The 23,361-nt window shown below is 39.5% G+C and overlaps 1 protein-coding gene across 3 annotated transcripts in view; it reads right to left on the bottom strand.

Annotated features, from left to right (window-relative positions):
- ELK3 (ETS transcription factor ELK3) overlaps nt 1–23,361 on the bottom strand; it is a 54,826-nt gene that overhangs the window by 11,343 nt on the left and 20,122 nt on the right. The window contains exons 2-4 of one of the 3 annotated variants that reach the window (XM_070755862.1): nt 20,602–20,841; nt 13,865–14,073; nt 10,421–11,218 (exon numbers count right to left, since the gene is read on the bottom strand). In XM_070755862.1, coding sequence (XP_070611963.1) covers nt 10,421–11,218; nt 13,865–14,071 — 1,005 coding nt within the window. In that variant the 5' untranslated portion in view covers nt 14,072–14,073; nt 20,602–20,841. The remainder of the gene's footprint in view (nt 1–10,420; nt 11,219–13,864; nt 14,074–20,601; nt 20,842–23,361) is intronic. The other 2 variants (XM_070755863.1, XM_070755861.1) reach the window with 2 other exon arrangements.

Genomic DNA, 23,361 nt, shown 5'->3' with positions numbered 1-23,361 from the left:
ATATTCCAAGAAATTTAAGATGGTGACTATTTGAATGTAAACAAATAGCCAGGCTTTCTGAGTTATTTTTTGTTTCTATTATTGTTGGAACCTGGCAAGTGAAAGTTAGAATGTAATCAAGCAAATACATGCATCCATTAATTTGGAGTCTGAAATTCAAACTATCCAAAATATATCTTATTAAATTCAATATGGCTCATCTCACATAATTGGACAGAGGTTGGAGCTTCAGTCCCACTCAGCTTGTGTGGATATTCTGTTCATGAATTGCTATTTTCAACAGAATGACTCACAAAAAAAGCTGAGATTTCTCTCGCAAACAGCCCACAGCTTTAAAAACAACTGTCAGGTCATTTATTTTTACAAGAACTGCAAACTCTCAGGCTTTTGTACCTAAAATAACCATGTTCCTTTTTTTAGTACCATAGGGCGAATTGATCATTGCTCCGTGTTAAACTCTTCTACTGCAGCTTTTAGCATTGTCAGAACTTAGTTCTCAAGTGGCTAATTAGCAAAATGTCTAATTCCCTATGTTGTACATAACACTTGAAGAGCCTTTAAGCCAAAGGCCAATACTGAATATCAGAATTCCAGTCTAATCAATAAGCAGGTTAATGCTGAAAGAGGGATTGCAACAGTATTCTTTGACTTTTGCACATTTTCTATGAGAAGTCAGTTTTTGTATTAATATTTGGTAAAGTTAGAAAACCTTCTATATAATATTAACAGCCATTTCAAGGGATAGTTCTCAGGTGTCAAAAAATATGAAGTGGTTGTCAGAACAAGATTTGGTTCCTATGTGAATTGGTTGAGGCTATCACATCAATAAAAGTATAAGGAAGTACAGAAAGACTACCAAGCTAAGATCAGCAAGCTTCATTGGGAATTATAAAGCTGGATGGGATCTGTAGCACTTTGATCCTTCGTACAAAATAGTTACCTTGCCTTGATGCTTATGGAATACTATCCTTAACTGTATAGTTAGAATTTGAGTTGACCATATAGAATTTGAGTTGACTCTTATAATTACACATGAGGTTCTAATCCTGTATGTAAACAGTGAAAGTTATAAACTTGCGTTTATATATACAATGGTACTTCTGCCTACGAACGCCTCTACTTACAAACTTTTCTAGATAAGAACCAGGTGTTCAAGATTTTTTTGCCTCTTCTCAAGAACGATTTTCCACTTACAAACCCAAGCCTCCGGAAAAGGCAGGGAGAAACCTTCATGGGGCCTCTAGGAATATCCCGGGAGGAAACAGGGTCAGAAAAGGTGGGGAGAAGCCTCCATGGGGCCTCTCTAGGAATCTCCTGGAAAGAAAAAGGGCCGGAAAAGGCGGGGAGAAGCCTCCATGGGGCATCTCTAAGAATCTCCTGGGAGGAAACAGGGCCTCCACCCTCCCTGTGTTTTCCCCAATCACACTCATTATTTGCTTTTACATTGATTCCTATGGGAAAAATGGCTTCTTCTTACAAACTTTTCTACTTAAGAACCTGGTCACAGAACGAATTAAGTTCATAGGTAGAGGTACCACTGTATTTTGAGGTTCTGGAAAAAATAAAAAAGACAAATAGCACTGAAAGTATTGTAAAGACTGCCTATCTTGAGACTTGCCCTGATATTTTTGATAGGCTGGAGGTGCTTACATTTTTTATAATCTTTCCTTGATTTTTGCACTGATCCTTCAGTTTTCTGTGTGCCTTTGATATCAATGTCTTTCTTGCATAAGCCCCAAATTATATTTGACATGATGCAGAATCTCTGAAATGACTTTACATCAGTTTTGTATAGAGTGTTTTAAAACTGCCCTCATGTGGTACACTTGCTGACTAATATTTATCCAGGCAGAACTGATCAAAAATAGAATGTTTGTGCTGCTTTCTTTCTTCTGTTCTGAAGATATGTTGGTAACAAAAGGGGAGAAAGCAAATAGCATTTACATCCTATTATTGATCACTTCTGAGTGGCTGCGGGTTTGCCTCCGAAAGATTATACCGAGTTTCCACCTTTGGTTATGGGTGTGTGTGTGTGAGAAATTATTCCTTTCAGAATGGGTTCGCAATTTGGGTTTCCTCCTGGACTTAAGTTTAAATTAGAACAACATCTAACACCTGCAGCCAGGAGGGCCTTTGTACAGGTTCGCTTGATACACTAATTGCGACCCTATTTGGATCGTGAGGCTCTCCTCACAGTCACTTGTGCCTTTGTCACCTCATGGCTAGACTATTACAATGCGCTCTATATGGGACTACCCTCGGAGACTGCAATTGGTCCAAAATGCAGCCATGCAAGCTGTCGTGGGAGCCCCTAGGTACATCCACATTACACCAATCCTCTGCGAGTTGCACTGGCTTCCGGTTAATCTCCATACGTATTTCAAGATGTTGGTTATTTTATTTATTTATTTATTTTATTTATTTATTTTATTTATTAGATTTGTATGCCGCCCCTCTCCGTAGACTCGGGGCGGCTAACAACAATAATAAGACAATATAAACAAATCTAATATTTAAGTTTAAGTTAAATTTACATTTAAAGCGCTATATGGCTTATCTTCGGGACTGCCTCCTACTACATAGCTCCCAGTGACCAGCAATATCCCACAGAGTCGGGTTCCTTCAGGTTCCGTTGACTAAGCAATGTTGACCGGTGGTCCACATGGGTGGGCCTTCTCTGTCGCTGCCCTGACCCTCCGGAATTCATTGCCCCCTGAGATCCAGACTACCCCTATCCTATTGGCCGTCCGCAAAGCAGTGAAGACTTGACTTCCTGGCAGCCTGGGGCCGTTGATCTCACCATTATATCCTGATGGTGAACCTTTTTTTCCTCGGGTGCCGAAAAAGCATGGGCGTGCGCTAGTGCCCACATCCATAATTCAATGCCTTGGGAGGGTGAAAACAGCTTCCCACACCTCTCTGGAGGCCCTCTGGTGGCCGGAAATGGCCTGATTCCAAACTTCTGGTGAGCCCAGTAGGCTTGTGTTTTGCCCTCTCCAGGTTCCAAAGGTTTCCCTGGAGCCCGGGGAAGGTAAAAACACCCTCTCCCATTCCCCCAGAGGTTATCTGGAAGCCAGAAATGCCCTCTGAGAGCATCTGTGCGAGCCAAAGTCTGCTGACCAGCACACACATGCACGTTGGAGCTGAGCTAGGACAACAGCTCGCATGCCAGCAAATATGGCTCCGCGTGCCACCTGTGGCACCAGTGCCATTGGTTCACCATCACTGCCTTATAAGATCCAGCCAGAAATGAATGATGTATATGTTTCTTAATTGTTTTTAATCAATGTTTTTGATGGTTCCTGTAATTACGATGTTTTTAATTTTGTTGTGAGCTGCCCAAAGTCCTCCAGGAGTTGGGTGGCATACAAGGTTAATTAATCAATCAATCAATCAATCAATCAATCAATCAATCATTCAACCAATCATTCAATTAATTAATTAATTAATTAATAATATCAGTCAGCAAATGTAATATGCTTAGGATTGTCAAAGAACTCTTAACTATGTCAGAAAATAACAAATGAAGCTACAGTCCAGTATATTTTTGTGTGTGCCACAAAGTCACCATTGAGTTCTGGTGATTGCTTGGGCAAGTCCCTGTAGTTTTCTTGTCAAGATTTCAGAAGTGGTTTGCCATTGCCTCTTTCATAGGGCTAACAGAAAGTGAATAGTCCAGATTACTCAGCTGGGCTTATGCCTAAGGCAGAACTGGAACTCATGATCTCTTTCTAGTATGGTGCCTTAATCACTACATCCAACCAGTTCTCTATAGTCAGATGTAGACATAGATAGAAACGTGTGATAATATCTGTGTGTGCATGAAGATGGTGCAAATTGGTCATGGATAGTGGAAATTATTCATTGTTTCATTCATTCACTTCCTCTTATTCAATAAAAATAACTATGGGGCAGGGCCCACATTACCACCTAGAAGCATCTAAGGGAAAAGTCAGATGGCTGCAATAAAGTGCTGTTCAGTTTTTGTACTGTTACTAAAATATGCTGTCCGACCACACTTACCCAAGCCTTATTCTACTGAAATTTATTTGTTTGTTTGTTTGTTTGTTTACTTATGTACTTATGTACTTATGTACTTATGTACTTATGTACTTATGTACTTATTTACTTACTTACTTACTTACTTACTTACTTACTTACTTACTTACTTACTTACTTACTTACTTACTTACTTACTTACTTATTGGATTTGTATGCCGCCCCTCTCCGCAGGAAGGCTGGTAATTTGTGCTATCTTTACGATTTTAACATTAGACAAGTTAAGGAAGACTTGTCTAATATTGAGACTGCAGGATTACAAATGCCCCCATCCTTCCTCCATGATGCAATGACTACTTCTGCTGATCACCAGCTGCCAGCAGTTTGGCAGTTCTAATCTCAGTAGGCTCACGGTTGACTCAGCCTTTCATCCTTCCAAGGTCGGTAAAATGAGGACCCAGATTGTTGGGGGCAATATGCTTACTCTCTGTAAACTGCTTAGAGATGGTTGTAAAGCAATGTGAAGCGGTATATAAGTCTAAATGCTACTGCTATTTATTCCCTCTCTCACCATGTGCTGCCTGCCAGTAGGAAAACAGTTACCAGTCACTCTCCCCAATGTGGGGTGGGGTCAGACAAGTGTAGAAAAGGGATTGGAATAATTTGTTTAACCACCCATCGATTTGTTGAGCAACCCAACTGAAGGCACAGAAAATGTTCTGCCGGTGTGTCCCAACCGCCCGTAATTACAGGGTAATTGGTCCAGAAAGACACACGCCACACGATATAAGGAAAACCAAAAGTCTTTATCAACAGAAAAGCAGAACAAACTCCCCTTTTAAATGTCAAAGGGATTTTCTGGTACACACAAGGCACAGGTTAAATGCAATCCAATTTCTCACCCAGTAACTGGGAAATTGAGTCCAATTCCAAAGTCCAGAAAGTCCACACACAATCTTGAACAGGGAAACAGCAAAACCACGATCTTGACGAAACTATGAATCAGATAAACTTCCACAATGCTAAATCAGCACACTGCTCTTTTTATCTGTAGCACTAATTACAGCAGACCCACCCAACCACAGGTGGCCTCACTTATCTCCTGTAATAATCCTTCAGTTGTTCTCTCCTATGCATCACTCTCTGCATGCGTGGGTATGTCATAAGTTCTTGTTCAGACTCCAGGGATGATAAGGAAGATTGATATCCTCCTGGGTTGTCTGCCAAACTCCCCTCTTCCCTGTCACTCACGCTTCTTTGGTCAGAGGAGACTTCATCGGCAGATTCTATCAGGAGCAAAACAGGCCTGTGGCATGTGGATGTTTCCCCCACATCCACCTCCACATTCCTTGGGGCAGGAGCTGGGCCAGAGCTAACCACAACAGAAAAGATGTCACAAGTGTCACCTGTGTTTAGCATTTCAAAAGGGTTACAGATTAGTAGGAGATAATCTGTCTGATAGGGATATATGGTGGGAGATTGTCTCAAATGAATGAGATCGATCCTCAAGTGAAAGGAAATGGAAGTGCCTGTGGCAAACGGCCACACCAAGAAGCCGCCCACGAAGTACACAAGGTAATGATACACGTTCCTCCCTCAGAAACCAAAACAAATGAAACAAAAAATAGAATAAGTAAAAAAGTGCAATCATACAAATCAGCAGAAATAGTGGAAAAAAACTTCACTATGCTCTTTAGTAACAATGCACAGTCCGTTTCTTTAAGCATGAAGATAATGCTCATCCCAAAGTCTGCTAAACCAAGATACAGTGGTACCTCTACCTACAAATGCCTCTACTTACAAACTTTTCTAGATAAGAACCGGGTGTTCAAGATTTTTTGCCTCTTCTCAAGAACCATTCTCCACTTACAAACCCGAGCCTCCGAAACTATAACCGAAAAAAGCAGGGAGAAGCCTCTGTGGGGCTTCTCTAGGAAACTCCTGGGAGGAAACAGGGCATCAACCCTCCCTGTGGTTTCCCCAATCATATGCATTATTAGCTTTTACATTGATTCCTATGGGAAAAATTCCTTCTTCTTACAAACTTTTCTACTTAAGAACCTGGTCACGGAACGAATTAAGTTCATAAGGAGTGGTACCACTGTATATAAGGAGCAGCATTAGATGTTGGGGAAAAAAGTGCAAGGCAGGCATAATGGTAACAAGCTCCAGTCTCTTTTGCAGCCCATATCAAGGAAGTACAGTATGCCTTCAGTAGCCTAAACTGATCAGATGAAGCTGGTCATATCCCAGCCTCTAATTACACTATAAATGAAGGATACTAAAATGTATCCATGGCAAAAATTGAGTTGGACGATGAGGAAAGCACTACTTTAAAATGGAAACATGATTTACCTGGCTTGCATTGGCTGCTGATCAGTTTCTGGTCACAATTCAAAGTGTTGGTAATGACCTATAAAGCCCTACATGGCATTGGACCAGAATATCCTCCAGGATCGTCTTCTGCCACACGAATCCCAGCGCCCGATAAGGTCCCACAGAGTTGGCCTTCTCCGGGTCCCGTCGACTAAACAATGTCATCTGGCGGACCCCAAGGGAAGAGCCTTCTCTGTGGCAGCCCCGGCCCTCCCCCCAGAGATCAGAACTGCCCCCACCCTCCTTGCCTTTCATAAATTGCTCAAGACCCACCTATATCCTTGCCTTTCGTAAATTGTTCAAGACCCACCTATATCGCCAGGCATGGGGGAATTGAGACATCTCCCCCAGGCTTATATAGTTTATGTATGGTATGCTTGTGTTGGATGATTTTTAAATGATGGGTTTTAGATAATTTTTAATGTTAGATTTGTTACATTGTATAGATCCCTCGATTTTCGCGATCTCGTTGTTTGCGAAACACTATATCGCGATTTTTCCCACCCGATGACGTCACTCTCTTCCTTCCTTTCTCATCTTTCTTTCTCTCTCTCTTTCTCTATCTTGCTTCTTCCTCTCTCACACTCTCTTCCTCCCTCTCTCATCTCTTTCTTTCCTTCTCTCTCTTTCTCTATCTCTCCCCCTCTTGCTGGCGGGCGGCGGGCGGGCGGGCGGGCGAGCGGGGGCATCAGCGAGGAAGACCCAGGGAAGGTTCCTTTGGCCGCCCAGCAGCTGATCTGCTCGGCAGCGCGGTAGCAGTGAGGAGCCGAATCGGGGTTTCCCCTTTGCGTGGGCGGCGGGGAAACCCCGATCTTCGTCTGCTCGCTGCTGCTGCACTACCGAGCAGATCAGCTGCTGGGCGGCCGAAGGAACCTTCCCTGGGTCTTCCCCGCCGCCCACGCAAACTCCACCATCTGCGCATGCGCGGCCATGAAAAAAAAGGGCGCGCATGCGCAGATGGTGTTTTTACTTCCGCAACCCTACATCGCGAAAAATCGATTATCGTGAGGGGTCTTGGAACGGAAGCCTCGCGATAATCGAGGGATCACTGTACTGTTATTATTATTGTTGTTGTGAGTCTTCAGAGAGGGGTAGCATACAAATCTAATAAATTATAAATTATTATTATTACCGGTAAGTGGGCTGGGCTGTTTTCACGAAGAGCAGAAAGATGCTGAACTCATACCAAGTGTGAAGAAATTCTTCCAAATAATTTTCAAATACGCAACCCCAATAAGAAACTTTACCAGATTTCTTATCATCCAAAAAGGTTCATTTTATAATGACTACGTGTCCTAAAAGAAAACTGCACATCTCCAGGCAAAACAGAATCTCTAGACCAGGGGTGTCAAACTCACATTGTCATGTCAGCGTCATGTGATATATCGTGACTTTTTCCCCCTTTGCTAAACCAGGCATGGGCCTGGCCAGCGCATGATGCATCCGGCCCACAGGCCATGAATTTGACACCCCTGCTCTAGACCAGTGTTTCCCAACCTTGGCAACTTGAAGATATTTGGACTTCAACTCCCACAATTCCCCAGCCAGCAAATTCTGGCTGGGGAATTGTGGGAGTTGAAGTCCAGATATCTTCAAGTTGCCAAGGTTGGGAAACACTGGTCTAGACAATCCTATCTGAACTCCTGAATTGCTGTTGCTGGTCTGTAAACAAATGAATTAGACGGCAGCAATTCAGTAATTTCTAGATATATTTAATCTGCCATTAAAAAACAAGTACAGTATATGGGCAATGAATGCAATATAGGGAAAGCCTCTTTGTACAATCAAATAGTTGAAAATAGCAATTTAATTTTCTAAATCTGTATTTTGAAGTTGAAAGAAGCTTAATAGTCCCTCTCTGAAAGACATAATACCTGCTTAATAAGCAGAGAGTACATACATGTAATGCATGGTATAAGAAAAATAAATCAGATATCCTTTGGCATATGGATGGGTGTAATATTTCATTATACAGTAATACCTCATGATACGAACTTAATTGGTGCAAGGAGGAGCTTCGTATGACGAAAGGTTCGTAAGACGAAACATTGTTTCCCATAGGAAACAATGTAAAGTCAATTAATCTGTGCAACCAAAAAACCCCCGCAAAAAAACAGCTTTCGGCGACTGCTGGGAAGCTGCACGGCTGTTTTAAAAGGTGACAGCCGGCCTGGGGGGCTTCCCAGCACCCCCCGAACCCGGGTTTGGGGGGTGCTGGGAAGCCCCCCAGGCCGGCTGTGACCTTTTAAAACAGCCGCGCCGCTTCCCAGCTGTCTCCTGAAGCCGAACGCCAAAGCCGAACTTCCGCGTTCGGCTTCAGGAGACAGCTGGGAAGCGGCGCAGCTGTTTTAAAAGGTGACAGCCGGGCTGGGGGGCTTCCCAGCAACCTCCCGAACGGAACCCGGGGTTCAGAAAAATTTTGCTTCTTTTTACGAACTTTGTTCGAGTTACGAACCGGCGTTCGAGAGGCTTCTGGGAAGCCCCACTGCCCGGCTGTCACCTTTTAAAACAGCCGCGCGGCTTCCCAGCAGTAACTCGAAAAAAGTTCGTAAGAAGAGGCAAAATTTTTCTGAACCCCGGGTTCGTATCATGAGTTGTTCGTAAGACGAGGGGTTCGTATCTTGAGGTACCACTGTATTTCTTTTGAGTTCATATTTCACATATAGTTAAACCAATTCAATTATTTGGATTAATTCCAATGCTTGTTTTTATTATCTTTCAAATCCCTCTCAAAACTGTGAATAATTTATTCCTGTTTTCATTGACCTGGTATCTTTCACATGCAGAAAAACAATCCTTACTTTTGGCCATGCTGCCTGGCACTATGGTGGAACACATTTGGAATTACTAAGCTGGGGAAGTGAATTTATTCTGTTTGGCTGGGGAACAGAATATTGCCAAAATACTGCCACAACAACGTGGTTGTAACTAGTGAAAGGCTACCAAAATTTTTACTACCACATTGTGGGCGTGGCTTATGCAGGATGCCCTGCATTTTTTTTCGACATCTTTCAGTACAAATTGGTTGCTCTGGGGTAGAGTTTCATTTTCGCTACTCTACTGCGTTCCCCCCCATCCAGGCAGTAGCCCACCTCTGGTTGCAACAGGACATAAGTTCCTGCTGGTTTGGATTGGTTCTTTAGAACCAATAGCAGGAATTTACCCCCGCTCGCCGAACCTGGAGCAATGGCCAATGGCCACGCACACAAACCGGCTCTCTTGGTGGCATCATAGGCTCTGACATCTTGATTTTTCAGCACTGTGCGTGTGTGCGTAGCCATGTGGCAGGGCCATGCAGCGTGCAATGATCACACACCCACATAGCATGGGAGAAAGCAAACCAGCAACGAGGTAAGTTAGACCCCACCCCTGGTTGTAATAGTGCTTCTCTTTTGAACATTCTCCCCAAAAGCATTCCTGTAGTGCCTAAAGTATTAATTTTACAAATAGTACACATTTGCTGCTGCTCTGACTTTTTATCCTATTTTTAATGCTTTTATTCATAATAACTATAGTTAATTGTTACTGATAAGCCCAAATACATGGGATTTCTCATCTTCTGACCAGGAACAGGTTGCATGGATTTATATACTATCTGCCAGCTTATTTCCTAAGTCACCTGTTTTCTCCAGGTAAGAAAAATCATTTATCTACAGCTCGGAGAGGAAGACTTAATTCTGCCCTTAAACAAAATCTTGGAATTCACCTTCCTTGCTAAATTGATCCTCCTCCCATTGTTTCTGATTATTCAGTATTTAAGACTTCTAACACGAGGAAACTTATATATTAAATTACATGGTGGATGTCCATTATTTCTTTTACCGTTAAGTTGTCTGTCTGTCTATCTTTTTTTTAAAAATTGAAATCTTTATTGAATATTTACATTAAAAAGGGGAAAAATAATGTAATCCATCTATCTAACATTTGTGATGGTATATTTCTTTAAATTCTGCCTAAAATATTGTTTTACAATAACCATGAAGCATGTCTTGCGACAGAATTTTTTTTAGAATTACACCTAGGGATTCAAAGACACCCCTCTTACCTGTGCAGTGAAGAAAGCAGGGGTCAAGGATCCTGAGGGAAGCGCAGGGCTATTGAGGGCAATAGAGCCGAGGTCAGTACTTGAAAGAACCATTGGAGGTGCGGAGATCTCTAAGCCTTTGGGTTTCTTAGCCTTTGGAGGAAGAGAAGGAGATTTTACTTTGGATCCTGAAGAAAGATTCAATGGCTCAAGGGAATCTGAATCCTGGCAAGTAGACTCCAGATAGATGTTTCTGTGTTCTGAGGGAAGGGGCGAGTTAGGTGACAGAGATGGTGATCGAGAGGAAGTCGATGAAGCTGAGGATATGCAGGTTGTGTTGGGAAACATTAAGGATGATATTTTCGCAGAGACAGAAGATGCTAAAAATGTAGAAGCGTTTTTTGCTGCTTCGGATGTAGATGGCAATGACACCACAGGCCTCATGACTTGTTTGTCTGTTTTGTTTGTCACAAATCTAATGACAGTCCGGACTTCTTCCAGAGGTGTGGCGTCTTCCAATTTCTCCTCCAGCTTTTCTGTTTTAATTTGCTTGACAGTTTCTGGCTGGTTTTGTAAGGAATTGATGGTGAAAGATGAGTACAGCCCCGAATGAATGTATTCGTTGCGGCTTGTGCCTTTCAAGACTGGGAGACCATGCTTATGCTGTTCTCTGCTCTCGAGGGGCATCTTGCACTCGCTGTCCTGCAGCAAAAGGCTTTCTCTGCTGATTTCCACAGCATGAGGATCCATCTTTAAGATTTCCGGGAAGGAAACAAACTTGTACACAAACTTCTGACCAATCACCTTCTTGATAATGTTCTGCACAAAATATCAAAGCAGGTATGAAAGAAATATGTAAGTGACTTGACAAAATAGCTCAAAGTAGTACAAGTGACTGACTAAAGAAAAGGCCCCAAGTTCAATACTAGCAACTCTGGATAAAATATTGGAAGAATGAAATTGTCACAGACTTCAAAAAGCTATTGTTAATTCAATCTCCGGCATTGGGCTTTAGGGCCAAAATCATTTTAATACGAGATAGAATAAATTTTGTTAACAGCTCTTGACAGAAAATTTAGGATTCTGTATTTTCTTGTCGCTCTCTCTTTCTCCTGTACTTTCCTCTTTCTTTTCTAATCTTCCAAAACATAATTTTTAATACTACCCAAAACTCAGTACTTTCTTTTTAAGCTACATTGTACTTTTTAAAAAATGTATTCACTTTATATTCCAACCTTATCAATTTGCCTAACCGTGATATATTGGATGGGCATTGTTAAGTCCTCAGGCACCATTCTAATTACCCCTAAAATCTTCTAAATAAATAAGTAAGTAAGTAAGTAAGTAAGTAAGTAAGTAAGTAAGTAAGTAAGTAAGTAAGTAAATAAATAAACTACAGGTAGTCAGTGGTGAAATCCATTTTTTTTACTAATGGTTCTGTGGGCGTGGTTTGATGGACATGCTGTGGCTTGGTGGGTGTGGCTTAGTGGGCATGGCAGGGGAAGGATACTAAAAAATCTCCATTTCCACCCCACTCTGGGGCCAGCCACAGGTGGTATTTTCCGGTTCTCTGAACTACTCCAACTTTTCGCTATTGGTTCTCTGAACTACTCAGAATTTCCACTACCTGTTCTCCAGAACCGGCTGGATTTCACCCCTGCAGGTAGTTCCTCAACTTATGACTGCAATTGATCCCTACATTTCTGTTGATAAGCAAAACAGTTTTGCCTCTTTTTATAGCTTTGTTTCCATAGTTACTAAGGGAATCTTTACAGTTGCAAAGTTAGTAACACAGCTGTTGAGTGAAACTGGCTTCCCCATTGACTTTGCTTGTCAGAATGCGGCAAAAGGCGATCACATGACCCCCCCGGACATTGCAACAATCATAAATATGAACCAGCTGCCAAGTATCTGCATTTTGATCATGTGTCCGTGGGGATGCTGCAACGGTCATAAGTGTAAAAAACTGTCCCCAGTCACCCTTTTCAGTGCCATTGTAACTCTAAATGAACTGTTATAAGTTGGAGACTGTCTGTATAATTCTAATTTCTGTACTAGAGTCTTTTAGTGCTATACCACCATATCATGAAAGGGCCGTGAAACCCTTTTAAAGAAGTGCTTCAGAAAGCATAGAAGGGCATACAAAGTACCCCTTTTGCACATCCTTAAGCAGCTGCCACTTTTTCATGTCCGCACAGCTGCTTCCCAAGTGCTCCTGGCTGTCTCTGCATTCAGGCACCAGGCAGAGCCAAGAGGCCTTGCGTGCAGATCAGGCAGAGCCAGCTGGGAACTGTTTCCAAAGCAGCCATGTAAGCTTTCTTATAACACCGTGCTGCTATATACAGTAATCCCTCGTTTTTCACAGGGGATGCGTTCCAAGACCACCCGTGAAAAATGAATTTCCGTGAAGTAAAGATATTTTTTTTATGTATTTAACGAGTATTTGGACTTTTAAAACCCACCCTTTGCATTAAACAGCCATTCTATAATGTTTCTCAGCTGGAATTACATGTGATATCCTACCCGTTTCTTTAATAGAGTACAGTAGCAGTATAGAAGAATTTTATGAATTTTAATGGATTTAATGGGTTTAAGCCCCCTTTGAAAACCCGTGAAATAGCGAATCCGTGAAAGATGAACCGCGAAGTAATGAGGGATTACTGTAGTGCTATTCCAACACTGAAAGTAATCTTTCATTTTACAATTTTAAAAAAATGTAAAGTCATGTAAATTACATTAGAAGAAAGGGTTTTTTTTGTTTGTTCTTCTGCAAAAAAATGTACAGGTTTTAGGATAAACACCAAAATATGCAGCAAAGAATTAGGAAAAAAACATTTAAAAATTTACAGAGTGCCCTGAAAGGAAAGCATCCTTGTCTCTGTGCCGGAAAAACCAGGTACAGTGTGTTTGTGTGTGTGTGTATAACTACATAACTACTATATTTTATAACTGCTATAACACTGCGTTACTATATAGTGCTGTTCCAATATTGAAATTAATCTTTCATTTTACAATTTTAAAAAAATTCAGTCACGTAAATTACATTAGAAGGAAGGCTTTTTGTTTTGTTCTTCTGCAAAAAAACATAGAAACATAGAAACATAGAAGTCTGACGGCAGAAAAAGACCCCATGGTCCATCTAGTCTGCCCTTATACTATTTTCTGTATTTTATCTTAGGATGGATATATGTTTATCCCAGGCATGTTTAAATTCAGTTACTGTGGATTTATCTACCACGTCTGCTGGAAGTTTGTTCCAAGGATCTACTACTCTTTCAGTAAAATAATATTTTCTCATGTAATCTTATAGTTTTCAGGATAAACACCAAAATATGCAGCAAAGAATTAGAAAATTTAAAATAATAAAAAATAACATTTAAAAATTTACATAAGTGCACAAACCAGGTACTCTGTGTGTGTGTGTGTCTATTTTCGTTTACCTAAAATTAAAACAATTTTAAATACCTTGTCATAATAGTATCTCAGAGCTCTGCTCAGTTTATCATAATTCATGTTAGTTTTGTTTTTTCTGAGTCCCCACAGCTTAGCCACCTCTTCTGCCTTAAGTAACTTAAATTCACCATCATTGGATGTCCAGCAAATCAGGTGTTCATGTTTCTGATCAAGAAGCAACTGCAACAGGAATTGCCACAGTGTGATTGCACTCTCCATGCCTACAATAAACCAAAAAAAGAGGAGAATAAAGAGAATGTGATTATTGCTGCACTCAGAAATGGGCAAGCCACTTGAAACTTAGCCTACAATTTGTAGGACCTATTTTTGAGAACTCGTTCATCTTGTTGCCTGGATTGACACTGGAAAGAAAAATCATAATCTCACAAACACACACACAAAACAGTACAATGCTTTCCCACTAATTTCACTGTAAAATGTATGCAATGATTTAATGTAATTCAATTTTCTCTGTTTTAAAAAAAGAAAATGAGAAAACAGAGATAAAACCATGTTAGTTCTCACCCACTATTAGTATTATCACATCACAACAATCACTAGCCAGCACGTGGGTTTTTTTTTACTAAAGGGGGATAACTCTAGAAAGTGTAACCCAATTACAAAAGAGATATACATCTGCCTCAAACTCAAATTAGTTTCAAATATAACGTATAAGTAGGATTCCATATGAAAGTCTGTAGTAGTCCTTGACTTACATCAATTATTTGTACCCTGTGACAATCATTAAATATTATACCTCATGATTCTTGACAAATGTAACTTTTCTTGTATGTACACTGAGAGCATATGCACCAAAGACAAATTTCTTGTGTGTCCAATCACAAACTTGGTCAATAAAGAATTCTATTCTGTTCTATTCTATTCTATTCTATTCTGAACCAGAAATTCATTACAACTTGTTAGGGTTATAAGTCTGATCTTTTTTGCGGTGGTTGTAAGCAAACCACTGTTAAGCAATTGTAGCAGTCATTAAATGAATCCAAAGAAACCCACGAATTGCAGTCACATGACTGTAGAATGCCATTACTGGCCATGAAGCTGAGATACCTGACATGGCCAGGGGTGGATTGCTTGCTAATAATCCCAACAACTACTTCCAACATTGCATTCATCTATCATTTATTTAACCAAGGTAAAATATTATACAAATGGTACTAGAAAACTATGTTTTCCAATCTGGGAAACATGAGTTCACATAAAACAGTACACAATATGGAATATACTTAAAGTTGCTTATTACCACAAATGAACTAGAGCCATTTTTCTAAACTTTAATTTATAAATTGAAGTGTTACAATGGACTTTGTTATTCGTGGCAATCACCATAGATCAAAGTGCCTTGAGCCAGATAACAATATCACATTGTTTTAGAGTATGCCACTGTTGTATCTCTTAATGTCTTCCTATAGAAAAATGACATTGAAATTAATTAGAAAGTATGGGCAGAGTGCAAATGGAATTACACATGTTGTTATTGTTTGTTTATGGTTTTATTTATTGATTGATTTGATTTGATTTGATTTGATTTGTATGCCGCCCCTCTCCGTACACTAAGATGCATTGTGTGACTGAGCAACAACACTTTTATTAAAACTTAAATTTATTTATTCATTCATTCATTCATTCATTCATTCATTCATTCATTTATTTAGATTTGTATGCCGCCCCTCTCTGCAGACTCACAACAGAATAAAAACAATTTATAACAAATCCAAATATAATTTAAGATATTAAAAAAAACCCGGTTTGATTTTAAAAACCCCATTTATTAAACAAACATACATACAAACATACCATGCATAAATTGTATAAGCCCGGGGGAGATGTCTCAGTTCCCCCATGCCTGACGACAAAGGTGGGTTTTAAGGAGCTTACGAAAGGCAAGGAGAGTAGGGGCAGTTCTAATCTCTGGGGGGAGTTGGTTCCAGAGAGTCGGGGCCGCCACAGAGAAGGCTCTTCCCCTGGGGCCCGCCAACCAACATTGTTTAGTTGACGGGACCCAGAGAAGGCCCACTCTGTGGGACCTAATCGGTCGCTGGGATTCATGCGGCAGAAGGCGGTCTACTTGTATGTCCTATAGCTTGCCTGTGGAGACTGACCTGAACCCCTAGTACCTTTTAGCAAGCTGAAACCATGTTTATTTCAGTGAACATTGCCCTCCTTTGAGTTTTTAACTGTTGTAATTAGTTGCAGTATCTGACTTTATATTTTACTATTTGTAGTAGTTCCAGTCAGAACCTCTCAAGTACACTTCAATATACACAGAAAAAATAAAAATTATTTAAGAAATATGTGTTAGTGCAAAAGTAAAAACCCTGAAATGTGTTTTCATTTAGTCCAAAATAATGTCCAATTTAAATAAACTATTCTTTCATCAGTAATACATTAAAATTAATTATGTATTTAAAAAATAATCATCCAAAGGAGGCATATTAATTCTTGCAATTTTTAAAATCGTTTATTATTTTGTTTTGGGAGTGGTGCTTAAAAGTATAGAAAATAACATTGACCCAAAAAATTGAATGCAAAGTCTTAATGAATTCCTAGTTAATAATTAACTTTATTTATATTTAGTTAACATTTTTGCTTAAAGTAATACATAAATGTCTTTTTTCACAGAAATATTGAATAGATATTAAAAGTATTTTATGTCATCTTAAAATTACAAATGTCATATACTGTAATTATTATTATTATATAATTACTTTATACTGTATTTTGGTTCTTTATTTTTGCTGCTTTTTTATTAGTGATTTTTTAAAAACTATACATTTTTGAAAATTATCCTTATATTTTTGAATATGTTTTAAGCCCAGAATCAGGCTTGGTTAGAGTTTGGATCTAAAGTACTCTTGCTGAATATTTGGATCTCCTAGGAAATCTCAGAATTACAGACTCACATGGCAAAGTTAAAAAATACTCTTGGCAAACTTGTTTTCTCTTGATGCCAAAGTGACTGCACAGACTTGTCCATGATGTCACCCAGAATCCAACTCATCGCCTGAGCTTTTCAACAAACCAATAAAGGAGAATATCCGTAGCTCAGGGTTGAAATGAGGGGTCCTTGGTGCTCTCTGAGCTCACTTGTTGTCTTGCAGATGTTTCATTACCCAAACTAAGTAACATCATTAGTGCTACCAGCTACTAATGCTTACTGGCACTGCACTAAGGACCCCTTTTTAAAATGAAGTTTATTGAACATGTCTGCCACTAGATGGCACACGATTTCTATCTCTATATGTTACCCATTCTTTTGTACTTCTTAGGCAGTAAAAATGTCATATTTCTTCTGCAAGATCTTAGATAAACTACACAAAGAACCACTTCATATGATTTACGAATGTATCAGGACTTAGTGCAGCACAGACAGAATTTTAAATTGCTTGTGTATGTATATATATGTATATATATATTACATATATGTATATATGTGTGACTGTCTGTGTATAACACATATCCATATTTATGGCAAATAATCAAGCAATCAAAAATGTTTTATTAACTTCCCAAGGCAATTTACTGAGGAAAATTCTGAATGTGCAAGAATATCAAATTCCACTTTCAGCATTTTGTAGGCCTCTCTGATTTTTCTTTTCACTGCCCTGAAATCTTAAATTCCTCTACAGGGGGCAAGGACAGGAATTTGTTCCATTTATTGTCATCCATATAATACAAAACAATAGAGGTTAAGTGGGAATTTCACCCTGCTGTTGTGTTCGCATTTACTATACACTTGTACCGTTTTGGGTGCAACGAAATGTAACAATCAGCGTGTAGCAAAAAGTAAACAAAACGGAAAAAACCCCACACTCATAGTAAGAACCCCTCAAATGAGGAAAAGTCAATTAATCGCAAGTTTCAGATCCGCATGACAAATAATCTACAGCCGTGTTTCCCAACCTTGGCAACTTGAAGATATTTGGACTTCAACTCCCAGAATTCCCCAGCCAGCAAATATCTTCAAGCTGCCAAGGTTGGGAAACACTGATCTACAGGATCTCAAATTTCATTTTGGCTCATATAGACCCAAGCGTAGGAGCAGGGTTAAAGGTGTTCTATTTTCTCACAATTTTAAAGGTAGTCTAATTTCTCATGATACTTTAGCAATTCAAGGTATTGCTTAAGTGTTCTGTTAGAATTAACAGAGATTAAGGGCAATGCCACTTCTGTGCCAAGATAAAAGTAGCAGGAATATCCTGAGGGAAGCCCAAAATCTTTCTTTATATTCTGTGATCGCTCATAGATCACTGGAGAATACATCCATAACGGTTGGTTTTCTCCCATTTCGGATGAGATTGCCCAAACAGTTAGCGACCCACCGTGATGTAATTTTGGCATCACAGATCAGGTTCTGTCTGTATCTATGGAACCTCTATGGAGCCAACTTCCCCCCAATATCCATACTGCTCCCACCCTGCTGGCCTTTCACAAAGATACGAAGATCTGGCTTTGCCGACAGGCCTGGGGGCCATAAATTCACAGCTTGATGGCCAAAAGGTATGTATATATAAAGTGTAATTTTCTTTTTATAATAACTTTTTATGGGTTTTTTTTTTAGTTTGTTATGTTTTAACTTCAGTTAACTGTTCGACTTCTTTTACTGTTTTGTATTTATTCTTATTGTACTTGTACCACTGTTGTAAACTGCCGAGTCCTTCGGGATTGGACGGCATAGAAATCAAACAAACAAACAAACTAACTAACTAACAAACAAACAAACAAACATATATCAGTCCATGCTTGCTACCATCTTTTTTTTCTGAATTTTCAGCCAATTTTTATGTGTTTGGATGGCTTGTTCTTGTTCTGTGGTTTGAAAAAAGCTCTCCTGCCTGACCGCGGGTTAAAACTGACCTTTATTTCTTCACCCAAAACGCAGCTAATCAGCTCCTCAGCTGTGTTTCAGGCTGAATCCACTTTCTGAGCATGCACAGAAGTGAAATCGCACAAGGGGACACACACACACAAGCACAGAAAGCATATGCACGCAAAATGTCACGATGCACATCGGTAGTGAAGGTAAGTGGAACCCACCCCTGATCCATAAGCTTCTTTGTGGATTGTAAAGGTAAAATATCTGGTCCTCCAGTTTCAAATTCATTCATGATAGCTGAATATTTCCTATATTTTTATTTATCATGAGTTGCCACTCCATCCTTGCATCAGATATTTTATTTAGGCCTATTTGAACAAGTTCCCTTTGGAGGAGAAGACCAAAGCAAAGAGATGAGAAGTTCTACTCTAATTTCATCACTTTCTCTTCCATTCAATACTGATACAAGCAAAAGCATGCACTTTTTATTGTTTTTAAAGTCTTTCTGACACTAATGTTAAATCTTCATTTATCACCAAAAATAAATGATGTCCAGCAAAACTCTTTTTTTTTCCTGAGCTGGGTGACGTAGGGCATTGTTAGTTTCCCATTCTCATTAACACTCACAGCTTCCGCTATTTCTGTGGGCTGCAGGCAGGAAATGAGAAAAAAGACCAGAGGAAACCTGGCCATCTACATCTGTCAGTATTTGCAATCTCAGCTCTAGTTTTATTTTGCTAAAAATCATCTCTTAACCCCCAACTTGCCAGTTCAATACGTATTATATACTTAATCTTACATTTCTACGCTGCACTTTTTTCTGTAATCATGTATACCTTGATCATGCTGCATAAAGTAGCCATAATTAATGATGATGAAAGGAGTTCCTCAAACTTGGTATCTAAGAAATTCCTGACCCAATTATTCCTAACCTCACATTATCTAAGCTATTTTTTCGATTTAAACAAAGTTTGTGAATAGGCTACATTGGCAGCATTCATGCCTAAAGCTAAGTTACAAATTTAAACCATGAACCATAAGAGTTTATATCACAAATATATAGTTTTCTGTGAATTACAAGGGTGATCCAATATGTTAAGTTAAAAAAAAGAAACCAAATAAAAATACACATTGTGATTTAGTTCAATGTCCCAGTCACAGTTGCATAGGTTTTCAATACTTCATAAAGTTCTCTCTCTTAAATTGATGTTTGGGTTCAGCAAGTTCGGACAAACTTTACGCAAAATTCGGCCGAACCCGAACGGGGAATCCCACCAAGAGATTCCATGGAATCCAGGAAGTGATCACCTTGGCGTCCTTAGCAACCTGCCGGTGATGTCAAGGCTCCGCCCCCAGTTCCTTCAAAGGGAGGTCTTCACATAAAAATAAACATTGTTACTTTTACAAAAAAGGATGCCGCAGTGGCGCTGCAAGCAAAGGGCGGTCCTTTCTCGTAAAAATAAACATGTTTATTTTTATGTGAAAGGACCGCCCTTTGCTTGCAGTGCTGCTGCAGCGTCCTTTTTCATAAAAATAACAATGTTTATTTTTACGTGAAGACTTCCCTTTGAAGAGATTCCGGGGGTGGAGCTTTGACATCATCGACAGGTTGCTAAGGATGCCAAAGTGATCACTTCCTGGATTCTAAGGAATCCTGGAAGTGATCACCTTGGCGTCCTTAGCAACCTGCCGGTGACGTCAAAGCTCTGAACGCCGAATGCGACCCCGAACTTTGCCCGAACTTTAAAAAAAAATTGGGTTCGTGTTCGGCATACCGAACAACGCAAAATTTGGTACAGACCCGAATTGTGCGGGTTCGGTTCGCCCATCACTAATCATTTGGTAAGAATAAATGACCTTTAATCTGCTTATTTCAGGAATGGACATACAGAGACAGCAGGCGATGAAAACTTACCAAATGAAACAAAGAAGATGCTTCAACAGAAACAATTTTCCATAAGGAAGATATGCAAAGGAACAAGCCCAGTGGATGAGAATCACTACCAAAAGCAAGTGTCATAGAAGATATGCTGCATAACTTTGAGGCCCTCACAGAATAAATAATCTCTGATTCTTCTTCAGAAGAAAACTCAACACTGTGGAATAGGAGACATGACATTAGATCCCTGAAGAACAAACAGGATACAGCAGCGCCCTGAAAGTAGACAAAGAGACATGACAGTTGATAACATCCTAGATAGAACAAGGAACTGAAACAAAAACAATACTGCAAAAAGGTATCCTTGAAGACTACTCAGAAATTGCAGTAGGTACAAATTGCAGTGGGCAACTAGCTCGCTGACTGACTGGCTTTCAAGAGTCACTCTACAAATCTAGGCTATAGACTCACTGTCTACTAGCAGGCTTTGAAGTACAATTTAATGTGTTGGTTTTAACAATAAAGTGTTATGCAGCTTGACTTCTATGTACCTTCAGAACAACCTTGTTTGTAGATATTCAAGCCCTCTGGTTTGTACTCCTTGAAAAAAGTCTTCTGGAAGCCTGCCGTTATTGAAAAGTCAGGGGCATGGCCCAATAGGTAGTGTTACTACATTGTGGACCTTATGAGTAGTCTCCCCCTTGAGCCAAGCTAGCATAGAGCTATATGGCTTTCCAGAGGTTAGCAAAAATAGAGGCTTTCCAAACAATATTTATTATTTATTTTACATCCTGTATCATTGTTTATTGATGTAAACCAATGGGAATCCATGCAGATTACAGAAATACAGTATGTAAATAAAACTATTCTATGCTAATTAGATACACTTGGCTTGTGAAATTTCCTACCTGCCTGGAACAACAATCAGAGATGTGACAAAACACTTCAAGATTTATAAAGTCCACGGTCAATTATCAATTCTAGATAATACATATCAGAAAAAATAATGCTGCCAAGGGCACCTAAAACTATATCACTAAAAACTCTAAATATCCAAGAAGCTCAAATGCATTCTCATTCACAGAATAAAATTGGAAAGGGAAAGAATAATTAAACTGAATGAAACTATTTCATGAGAGAAATTTGGTTTCTGGAACTATAGAAAGATGTGGATAATAAATTATGGTACTAGCATAGGATGTTTGAATGTAATGAAGTCTGGTAAAAATATATCTGAAAAAATGCATAAAGTTGAATTGTACATTGAACCCTGAATGGGTAGGCTATCACATTCGTGAAGTAAACATCCCTGTGAACTAGAAAAGGTAGTTTGAGTATTCCTGTAATTGAACCACCAAAAATTAGAAACATCACTGAATCATAAAATGCATGACTTTTGTTCTTGATATACTAATGTTCACAATACAGTAAAATTTAAAATGTTGGAAAATTGTGTTTTGCATGGCATATTACAGAGATATTTGCCAATATCTCAAATTGCCATGACTATTTAATAGGGGCCATGGTGGCACAGTGGTTAGAATGCAGTATTGCAGGCTAACTCTGTCCATAGCCAGCAGTTCGATCGTAACCGTCTTAAGGTTGACTCAGCCTTTCATCCTTCTGAGGTCAATCAAATGAGGAGCCAGATTGCTAGAGGTACAGTAATATGCTGACTCTGTAAATTGCTCAAAGAGTACTATAAAGCACTGCAGAGCAGTATATAAGTCTGTTTTCTACTGCTATACAGGAAAGAAGTAGCTTTTTCTAGGATTATTCTGTTATATGATAATATGGAAAAGCATAAGGAGTGAGCTAGATATATCTTTATTGTGATCCATGGAAACTGTGTACAAATAGGGCAATGGACATATGCAAAGACACAGTATGTTCTATATCCATAGGAATTTCATAAGCTTTTAACAAAGCAAATACTAAACCATCAATAGTCTTATAGATCTAAAGATCAAAAACTGCTTGAACATTTCTATGAACATTTCATGTAAAGCTTTTTAAATAATATTTTATATTTGTTTATTTATTTATAGGTTGCGTATATAATCCAGTCCCTTAACAACTCAAGATAATGGACAGAAATAGAATTAAAAGAAATAAATTTAAGCCTAAATATTAATAAAATGATACATTTTGAAAGAATGGAAAGTCTTGCATAAACAAATGTAAAGGCGGCGGCTTGTTTCAATTCTAATGGCAGTTTGTTCCACAACATGATCCTTGCATGAAGACAGCAGTGTATGTGTTAGTTTGCAAAAGAGTAGTTGCTGGGTTCTATAATATGTAATATTTTATATTCCATGTAAGCAATAGAATATAAACGTTTGGAAGGCAATTTGCCAACCCAATTTATTTTATTTATTTATTTATTACTTAGATTTGTATGCCGCCCCTCTCCGAAGACTCGGGGCGGCTCACAACATGTAGAAACAAATCATAAGCAATCAGACAAATTTAAAATATTTAACTATTTAAAAACCCCGTATGCTAACAGACACACACACAGACATACCATGCATAAATTAAATGTGCCCAGGGGGAGATGTTTCAGTTCCCCCATGCCTGACGGCAAAGGTGGGTTTTAAGGAGTTTACGGAAGGCAGGAAGAGTAGGGGCAGTTCTAATCTCCGGGGGGAGTTGGTTCCAGAGGGCCGGTGCCGCCACAGAGAAGGCTCTTCCCCTGGGGCCCGCCAACCGACATTGTTTAGTTGACGGGACCCGGAGAAGGCCCACTCTGTGGGATCTAATCGGTCGCTGGGATTCGTGCGGCAGGAGGCGGTC

This window comes from Erythrolamprus reginae, chromosome 6, assembly GCF_031021105.1.
Source record: "Erythrolamprus reginae isolate rEryReg1 chromosome 6, rEryReg1.hap1, whole genome shotgun sequence".
In the NCBI taxonomy this organism is placed as follows: domain Eukaryota; kingdom Metazoa; phylum Chordata; class Lepidosauria; order Squamata; family Dipsadidae; genus Erythrolamprus; species Erythrolamprus reginae.
The sequence above is the reverse complement of the archived record's forward strand: the minus strand, read 5'-3'. Positions and strand labels throughout refer to the sequence as shown.